The sequence below is a fragment of the Castanea sativa genome, chromosome 7 (assembly GCF_040712315.1).
Source record: "Castanea sativa cultivar Marrone di Chiusa Pesio chromosome 7, ASM4071231v1".
NCBI classification, from domain to species: Eukaryota; Viridiplantae; Streptophyta; class Magnoliopsida; order Fagales; family Fagaceae; genus Castanea; species Castanea sativa.
The window spans coordinates 2721455-2731629 of record NC_134019.1 but is presented as its reverse complement, the minus strand read 5'-3'; the positions used below and the strand labels follow the sequence as shown (position 1 = coordinate 2731629).

General features: G+C 33.0%; 1 protein-coding gene across 1 annotated transcript; it reads right to left on the bottom strand.

Moving 5' to 3' along the window:
* Positions 1-2564: 2564 nt before the first annotated feature.
* LOC142642349 (putative flavin-containing monooxygenase 1) lies at positions 2565-10074 on the bottom strand. The gene is made up of 5 exons (XM_075816700.1): positions 9634-10074; positions 7568-7808; positions 3523-3701; positions 3044-3393; positions 2565-2898 (listed from the first exon to the last, which is right to left on the bottom strand). Exons 1-5 carry the CDS (start codon positions 10072-10074, stop codon positions 2565-2567), a joined length of 1545 nt encoding a protein of 514 aa, XP_075672815.1.
* Positions 10075-10175: the final 101 nt, after the last annotated feature.

The following is a 10175-nucleotide window of genomic DNA, read 5'->3' as shown; positions in this document are numbered from 1 at the left end:
CCTTAGGTTATGCAGGCACTAACAGAGAACTATTATTCATATTCTGACTGGCTTGTGCTTTCAGGGATTCCAAGAGAAATTTGAGAAAGCAGGAGCTCAGGTTGTTGGGATTGGCAGTAATGATCCATCATCTCACAAGTCACAAGGTAGTACAGAAAATTTGCCATATAGGATAGCTTTATATTCAACACTAGAGGAATTTTTTCGTATTGATATATTGATTTTTTTTTTCTTGGTACATGCGAAGAATATTGTGTTACAACTTCGTTAAAACATGTTTAATGTCGTGTTCACCACAATTTACTACTACTTTTTGGACAGCTCCAAGTATTGGCTCCTTTAATCTAGTTGTACATTTCCCAAGTAACTCCAATTAATTATAACTCTTTTATTTTGTGACATGGTAGCCCTGTATTTGATTTTAATTGTCTTGCCCCCGAATTATTTATATGCTTTATGCAAGGTCCTCTTACTTATTAGGCATGTAATGGATGAGCTAGCAATAGGCGGAATGGACACTAACTACCTCTAGTTATGTTGTGATATTGTATAAATTATCAATTCTTTTTTTCAAAATGTAGGGTGGGTCCGTTTGAATACAGCTGAAAACTGAAAATATTGTCGTAAAATAATTTTTAAATGTGTAAATAGTGCCGTGAGACCAATTTTTAATGAAAAAGTTACTAAAAAGTAAGGTTTGTGAGTCCCGTGAATAGTGTACAGGACCAACTACTGTGTAGAAAAGTCAAAAATCACGGCTAAAAAAAAAGGCGTGAAACGCCAGCTTGGCACTGTTCATAAGCCTAAATGCACTTTTCATGGACAATGAACAGTGCAAGAGGCGCTATCCATGAGAGAAAAAAGAAAAAAAAAAAAGGCTGAAACGCGTTTTCAGCAAAACGTGGACGCAATAATCTAAATATAAACAGATACGGTGCGTTTGGATACCGCTTATTTTGCTAAAAACTAAAAACTAAAAACATTGTAGTAAAATAATTTTTAAATATATGAACAGTGTCGTGAAAACTATTTTTAATAAAATTTTTTCTAAAAAAAGAGATTTATGGGTCCCGTAAATAGTGCACAGAACCCATTGGAAGTGCTAAAACACACTTCTCAAAAAAAAAAAAAAAAAAGCCAATACGCAAACGCTATAAGCTTATCATCAGTATCCAAATGGATACATAATTTGGTTATTAATAATGTAGAAGCTAGTTCATTTTTTTTTTTTTAAATGGATTTAATCTTTTAGATCATAGATACTTTTAAAATTGCCTAATTAAGCTTTTGCAATTTCAAGACTAATCTTTTTGAAAAGATACCTGATCGTCCTACCTATAATAATTACCCATGAGTTTTTGTGATTTTTAAAAAACTTTATTTTATAATTCCATTGTTCTAACAAGTGGGAAAGGGGGATTCTAATTATGATTCTCCTTATAAAAGATGTTGGAGATCACAATTCGGCTCTCTACAATTACTCTAAAGATAGACTCGCGTGATGCAATATCGAATGCTATAAAAAATTTGAATGTCTTTCTAATCACCAATTGGTTTTGAGATAAAGTGGCATTGCTTGGAGCACTGTCTGGAAGACATACTTATGTTCCTGAGAAGAATGGGGTGGTTCAACAAATCTACAAAAATCAGTTCCAACCCAAAAAGCAAATTGATGAGACTTTAAAGCTACATCAAAGCCTTTGAGTTTGAGCCTCTTCTAACTTCTTCTTTTCTTCTATTTTTTTGTACCTCCACTGTCTATTGGAGTTAGATAAAGTCCTTAATTTGTTATTACTTTTAGATATTAGCCAGGTAATTTGGACCTTCATTCCACTTGTAGAGGAGGTGATGATCATCATTTCTACTCTAGAGAACATCAAATTATTTTGACCTTTTCGAGGAATGAAAAAAAATCAGGTATTAAGCTTATTTACTGGTGAGGTTTCAGTTGTGTTTGCATTTGCATGGGGCAATTTTGGGTTCAATTAATAATGTAGCCAACTGTGTAAGCTTTGTGGGGTTATTTGGTGTGTCAGCTCCTCACTTTGACATAGGGACGAACTATTTGCTATGCCCCATAGAGTGGTATTTAAGTCAAACCACACATGGATAAAATTTTTCTCTGTTCAAGCAACAAAATAAATAAAATGCAAGTCAAACCACACATAGGAAACATGACCTGATTGATTCTTGGTGCCAAGAGGTGTAAACCCTATTGAGATATTAAATGCTTTTGGAAGATCCTTTTAGTGGTCCTTGTTCAATATTACTCTTATACTCTGGATTTACCTCTCCAATTTTCTGGACAATGTAAGTAGAAATATATATATATTTCCAGAAGAAACATTGTTTATTCAAACATAAAAAACCTCCTTTACATGCTACATGTTTTTTTTTTTGATAATACATACATACATATATATATATATATATATATTATGTTTAATTATTTTCCCCTTTTATGGTTATAAACTATAGGTTATTCTACGCTAGGAAGGAGAAACCTCTTAGCAAGTAATGAAGGACAATAACTTGCTTTATTATCGCCGCTTCCTTTATTCCTCTCAAATATAGTCTTGACTACCATAGGGGCTAAATGCTTCTGAAATCCAATTCTTCTTCCTCCAAGAATTCCATCCCATCTCTTCACATATTTCATCACTGTGGTTAATGCTGAAGGTAGAAATGCAGTGCCTCTTGTAGAACCTGGTTGTCCTCTTGGTGACTGCCATTTCTTTGGTTGTCTGTTCAATCATCTTTTCAGCACTAGGGAGCTTGAATTTCTCATCTACAAGGCGACCTAGCCATATGGAACGCAGCTCCGATGTATGAAGGTTTGAAACACTCTCAAGGTAACCCACAAATGCAATGTTCGGAACTAGTGGATGGATTGTGCCCCTGCAATTAAAAAAAGAAAAAGAAGAGAATTGCATCATAAAACTTTTACTTTTGCGGGGTTTGGAAGAGGGGGATGAAGTATGTTTTGACCATGTTACAATTTAGAAGCAATGATTACATTTTTAAGAGTAGAATTCTTAATTACCTATACAAGGGCATGATACCAGAAGGATATTCTAACAAAGTACGGTAAGGCTCTGGTAAGATAGCTTTGAGCTTTTTCTTCCCATCGTAACCAGTTGCAAGAACAACAACATCCGCTTCCAGTTTGGTGTTATCATCAAATTCAATTCCTTCCTTTGAGAACCACCAATTTGACGCTCTTTTAAAGAGAATCTTTCCCTTATCAGCCTCGGAGAAGAAATTCTCTGGCATGATAGCCATCTGACAAGATGCATAGTCTTCTTCAAAAGGGTGGTCTGGTTTTAATCCATACTTCTGCAGAGGAAGTTTCCACAGCAAATAGGACTCGATAAATTTTGAAGCTCCTCGCCTCTGTCATAGATCATTATATACAACAACTTATTAACATTGGCACTCTACTCATCAACCAGACTAATATTCAGTTTGTACTAAAAGTTAATTTTTAAGTGCATACAGTAGAAATTAATATTGATCAATTACCATTGGAGATAAAAGAAGGCAAAGAAGAGTTCTGAGAAAGCTTTGGTTAGGCTTTTCATGGAGGAACTGAGAGGATCTTGTTGAATAAAACATGTAAAATGGCAAACCCCAAATCCAGTAATGGGGAACTGTCCAGTGCAAAGTCCTTACCACCATGGTGCAAGGTTGTCCTTCTGGTCCTGCAAAACATCAAAATATTGATCATCTCATAATGCAATCTAAATAGCCAATCCACTAAGAAATTATCCAAATTTCCTTGAAATATATATATATATATATATATATATATGAATTGTAGAGAGGGATTGACAAAGGTTTAGCTTTTCTCAGAATTTGTAGAGTTTCCATCATTTTAATAGGAAAATGCTAAAGTTATTATTAAGTTTTACCATTTTTAACACTTACATAATAAATTTATAATACTCTTAATATCATTATTTTTTAGCAAATACAAAGGAATGACATATGGCATTTCGATTTTACATTTTTTTCTTTTTTACACAACATTTGTCACAATTTGTTAAAGTGGCTGTGAGCAGTAAAAAATAATTTTTACTTGGTTCCATAACTTTTCATCCCTTGCTCGTAGTCATAGTTTAAAATCAGACTAACCCGACTGGTCAAACCGATTCAACTGAGAATCAGGTACCAATTTGGTCTAGTAAAACTACCCAAAACTGGTCAAACTGGTAACTAGCCGAAATTGATCAAAAACCAAAAACCGAGTGCAAAAATGGTTCAGGGACCGGTTCAATTTTTATAACCATACTCGTAGTTGGTCATATCAAAATTGTGACATAATATTTGTGTCCTAAACCTTTATGAAAGCAAAATGAAGCGGAAGAAGTCAAGAAGTTAAAATCCTCCACCCTAACATTTGAACTATTTAAAAAAAAACAATTTTCTTCGTACTTTTTCATTTTGAAAGTAAAACAGGAACAAAAGTTATTTTCTTGCACATTAATGCATCTCAAAATTTTCCATGCAAAAATAGTTGACAGCAATTAGAGGGAACATATCGGTATCAAGAATTTTCCAAGCTTGGCCCAATGCGGAGCAGTGGGTATTGTTGAAACTTGAAAGTTGAAACTTAATAAGTCTTTTTCTTTTCCTCATTATGTACAGAAGATGTGCGGAATTCTAATTCAAGTGTTTTGGAATCGTCTAAAAAGTACAAAGGTGTAAAGTCAACAAGTCAAATACGTCTTGATTGTGTGAAACCCAAACCATGCAAATGCCAACTACATAACGTGAAAAATAAGAGCTAATTAAATTGCACTACATTCACTATTGTCTTTTGGACCAAGTTGATTCTATGTTTCAATTAAAGAGCAAAAAGTGTACTGAAACAAAAGGTAATTGGCGACCAAAAGTCCCTGAACAATCAACTTCATCCAAATGGGTAATTGTAAGTTACGGAAACAAAGGGAAAAGGACAAACTTGATGCACTTAGGAATATATATATATATATATATATATAGAGGTCCGGTTAACGTGTGTATTTAAGGCATACATTAAACTATCCATTTATGAAAATATTTTCTCGAGAATTGAAAAAATTGTCAATACTTTTTCAATTTTCAAGAGAATATTTTTAAAAATGATTAATTATTGTGTGCCCTTAAGATACACATTAACAAAATCCATATATATATATATATATATATATACCTCAAATTTTCTTATTGAAGACTTGAAGAAGAAAATACAGACAGTTGAAGGGGTCTACTGCAAGGTTTTCAGACCTGGACCGTTCATTAAACCGTAAAAAGAAGAAGTTCAAGGTTTTTGAGGTCGAACCGAGATTGGACCGAGGTTGAACGATAATGATGTCATAATTAATTTAATAATTTTTTTTAAATATAAATAAATATAATAAATTAGTATAAGTAAAAAAACTAACTAAAATAATTCAAATAAATATAAAAACCATTATTCAAAAGTATTTTTTATATTATAACTTTCATTATGATGTTTCAAAAATCAATGGAATATTATTATTAATTGTTAAAAATAAAAATAATAATAAAATTATTAGTTTACATTATACTATCAAGATAAAATAAATTTATATTATAAACAAAATGAATGTCTACAACATTATATATTTTATGCAAAAATGTATAATATTGTACACTTTTTTTTATAAATTTATGTAATATTATACAGGTTTAATCTATAATATAAATCATAATTTACAATAACACGAATTATTGTAGAGAAGAATAGTACATGAATTTATTATACGAATATGTGGGTTTGTAGTCCCAATAAATCATGCAATTAAATATTTAAATATCCTATAAAAAGTGCATTTAAATGAAAAAAATTAAAGAAATTTAAAAGCTAATAAATGGCTGAAGTGTGGCCACGTGTCCAACTTTTTCATGGGAAGGGGTTGTGTCGCCATAGGTAAGCAGCTTTATTCGAAAAGAAAAAAATCTTGGGCTTAGATTTCTTTTGGTTTTGGGCACCAGTGACAAAAGAAGAAAGGACACGCCAAAGTGATTTCATTTGGTTTTGGGCATCAGGGACAGAAGAAGAAAGGAAACGCCAAAGAAGCAAAAGAAGAGAAAACGCAGAAGAAGTGAAGAACGGAGAAGAAGAAAAAAATTGGAAAACACAGAAGAAGGGGTAAAGATAAGGTTTGTGCTTTTCATTTCTTTTTTATTTTGTGCACTTAAGGTTTGTTTGGATAGAACTTATTACTGAAAACTGAAAACATTATACCAAAATAATTTTTTAACGGGTAAAAAATACTATTCATGCCTAAAAGTACTGTTTATTGGCCTAAAATCACTGTTTATGGTCAATGAACAGTGACAGATGCGCTTGGAAAAAAAGAAAAAGAAAAAGGGGGCTAAACGTGGACGTGGACGTGCTATCCAAACGTCCTCTTAGAGGGCGTTTGGATGCAGCTTATTGCTGCGTCCACGTTTTCCCCCTTTTTTGTTTTTTTTTTTTTTTACTCGCTGCTGTGAGGGACAAGCGCGCAGTGCGCGCACTGTGCACATACTGTGCGTGCACTGTGTATGTACTTTTTTAGTAATTTTTTAAAAAGTGGGTCCCACAGCATTATTTACACATTTAAAAATTATTTTGCTACAGTATTTTCAGTTTTCAGCAATAAGTTCTATCCAAACAGACCTTTAGTGTGCTTTGGGACTGTATTCTCGAATTTGTGGTGAGGATGAGAGATAAAAAAGACAAAGTTCAATAGAGAAAATGGCACCATGCTCATTCTTTTTCTTATTTTTTTTTAGTTTTGGCCTAATCCGTGAGACCCGGCCACAGTTTTACAACCCGGGTGGTTCAACCACGGTTCGAACGGTTTACTGTATTTGTTGTGTAGAGTGGGTTTTGGAGCTAAAAGAACCGTCTCATGGTACGGTTCAAGGTTTTCCCGATCAGACAATAAAGTCCGTGAATAGGGGCATGGTCAACTAATGCAGACGGTACTCTTCACATTTACGTGGACGTTGCTTGGATATTTTGTTATTATTCTCTGGCAGATTCGAGCAGATGACTTCTCTCATTACATCAGACATAAAAGAAACTGAAAGAGATATTACAAAAGGCTTTCTTCACTTTCTATGTCCCTTTCTAAAGATACAATCACTCTCTACGTCCCTTTTTAAAACTACAAAGAGGCCTATTTATAGGCAGTAAGTGACAGAAATGTTTTACACTCAGAAGATAAGGAGACTCTTCAGCAGATGGTAGGGGCTAGATCGTTCTTGACAGATGGCCAAGAAAGTGGGGGTCTTGAAAATAGATTGACAAATGTCATTTAGAGTCAGGGGTTCAGGTTCAGTAGTGATATATCTTTCTCCGAAAATGTTGCAGACAAAGAAATAAATATCATATGGGAGGAGAAGATAAGAACTTCTTGCATGGTGGACAATTGTCATTGTAAAGTGCCAGGGGCATGGTCTCAACAACCAACTGGCAAGGATAGTAGGGGCTATTGCAGGAAAAGTGTTTTGTAGTTCGTCAGAAAAGATGCACATGCTAAGAGAGAGAGAGAGAGAGAGAGATTTATACCCTGGTTCTCCTCTGCGCACTCGAGTGCTAAATCGATAGCCGATTTCTTGAAACCAATGACTACAACCTTCTTCCCCTCAAGTAGCTGTGAAGTCTCTTCCTTTTGAAGTTTGCAGTAATCAATGGTATGCAAGACCTTTCCCTGAAATATTTCAGGGCCTTTGTTTCGTGGAAATTCTGGGATTTTAGGTACATCTCCATATTTTCCAATGCAAACCACAAGGAACTCGAAGGCATACCACTGAAATGAATCGAATAAATTAACACAAGTCAATATACATATAAAATAATATAATCTAGTCACCAAAATACTAGGTAGATGTAGAGGTAATACTAACGATCGTATATACATAGACTTTCGACCTTAATTTCTAGGTAATATACTTAAAGGAAGTTTCATTATACGATTCTTCAAATTGCCAAACTATGGGTCTGTTTGGATATAACTGAAAATTAAAAACACTGTAAAAAAAAATAATTTTAAATGTGTAAATAGTACCGTAGGATTCACTTTTAATTAAATTTTTTTAAAAAAGTACGTGAACAGTAATTGGATAGTACGTAAACAGTACTGCACAGTAATTTGTCCCCCTTGAGACAAGACGTGCAGAGAAAAAAAAAAAAGGAAATCGCTGAATGCTGAACGCGTTTAGCACAATCCAAACCGCACCTATATATACAATCAGTGGACCACAAAGGATCACACAAAAATTATATATTTATAGTCTACCCATGTGTGTTTGATTCATTTGGTTTCATTTTAAACTTTGATTACTCAAAATAAAAATATTTTTGACTAGCAAAGCTTGCTAAAGCATAAAGTCGAACACTCGTACTGAAACAAAAGATTTTTACTCATTATCAACAAATTATATATTCCGCTACCGCTAGTCGCAAAATATATAAGACTTTGAAGGTTGACATAGGCTAAACCAGGGGCGGGGTCAGGAATTTTTGTTTGGAAGGCCAAATTGCAACTCTAAAATATTTATCAAAACAATTCCTACATACACATATACACACGTTTTTTATTGTATATACACACTTTTTTATTTGATAAGTTATATATATACACAAACCAAACAACAACAAAAAGAGTTTAGTAATTTAAATCAAAATTATGTTAGGTGGCGATTTTTCATAAAATAAAATTCATTTTTACTATTTTTATAGTGAAATTCTTAAAAAAATTCATTTTCGATACAAATTATCAAATTTTATATGAAAGTAAGTAAAAAAATCTTTCAATTAAACTATTAAAATTTTCAAAAACATAAATGATCCAAAAATTGGAGGAACAAATTGCTTCAAACATATTTGAAACTATCTTACTCTAACTCATTATGTAGTAACTAAATAGACGTTTCATGTGTAGCTTTAGTGACATTATTTTTTTAATGAGTCAATGACTTGTTCTTTGCCACATAACTTGTTGAAAAAGTTATAAATTCAAATATGTTTGGTGCCAAATTTTATCAAATATTTAACAAGATATAAGAACATATTTTACAATAAAAAATAAAATTGTGAAAAAAATGTTATGTCTCTATAATTATTAAACCAATTTTTTTTAAGAGTATTATTGGACTAAATCAAATATTTAGGGACCAACTCTTATTTTTGTAGACTAAATTTTGAAAACATTAAAATAATTATATATATATATATATATATATATATATATATATATATATATATATATATATATATATATATATATATATATATATAAAATTTCAAAATTTTGGGGGCCATGGCCCCCACCCTTACACATGGCTACGCCCCTGGGCTAAACTACTAGGTGTCAATTTTTATCTTGGAGACCAGCTTTGATTTCAAAAAAAAAGAAAATAGAAAATAGAAAATAGAAACTAGGAAATACCGGAGTATGTAGGATCTAAATACATAGGAAAATACGGAGTAAATGGAAGGAAATACACAAAGAAAGAAATAAGAAAATCATGTTCTTTTTCTTTTGGAACCCTAGCTAGTAAAACCCTCGAAGCCATATTTTTTTTATTAGCTAAAGAAAAAAAAAAGAAAAGAAAAAAAAAAAGGGTAACGACCTCAATGGTATCTGAATGGTTTGTTTGCACAGCAACCTCCCAAACAGGGTGTCCGGGCAATATAGTAGGATAGTCACCAGGTTTCCCAGTGAGATCAGTGGCTTCCCTATTACCAACAAACCTAATCTCCACCACTTTTGAGTTGAACCTCACAAACTTGAGGACATCAAAGTGGTTAGCATAAGATGTTAAGTATTCCAATATCTCAGTATAAGATGGAAAACTTGTGCTATCCCTATCAGGCCAAGGGAAATCAGAAAACTCATAATCACAACGAAGGGACTGAAGCTTTGTGGAACTATAAGAACAATGCTTCCAGACCCCTCCAATAGAGTCAGAGGCTTCAAAGACTAAAGGGTTGTGGTGGGCTAGTTGTTTAGCGGCTGCTAAGCCACTAACACCAGCTCCTATTATGCCAATTTTTGAGAAAACAGGAGCCATTTTTTATGTGATGAGAGCTGAGAGCTATAGGGTAGAAACTTGAAATGTGTTTGGCTTATGATAGTATGGAATAATGTGAAGGTTTTGCTTGGTATTTATAG

Coding starts and splice junctions, on each gene's coding strand:
- LOC142642349 (XM_075816700.1), bottom strand. CDS start 10,074: ATGGCTCCTGTTTTCTCAAAAATTGGCATAATAGGAGCTGGTGTTAGT. Junction 7,809..9,633: donor ACCATTCAGATACCATTGAG/GTCGTTACCCTT, acceptor GATTCATTTCAG/TGGTATGCCTTCGAGTTCCT. Junction 3,702..7,567: donor GTGCGCAGAGGAGAACCAGG/GTATAAATCTCT, acceptor GATGTTTTGCAG/GACCAGAAGGACAACCTTGC.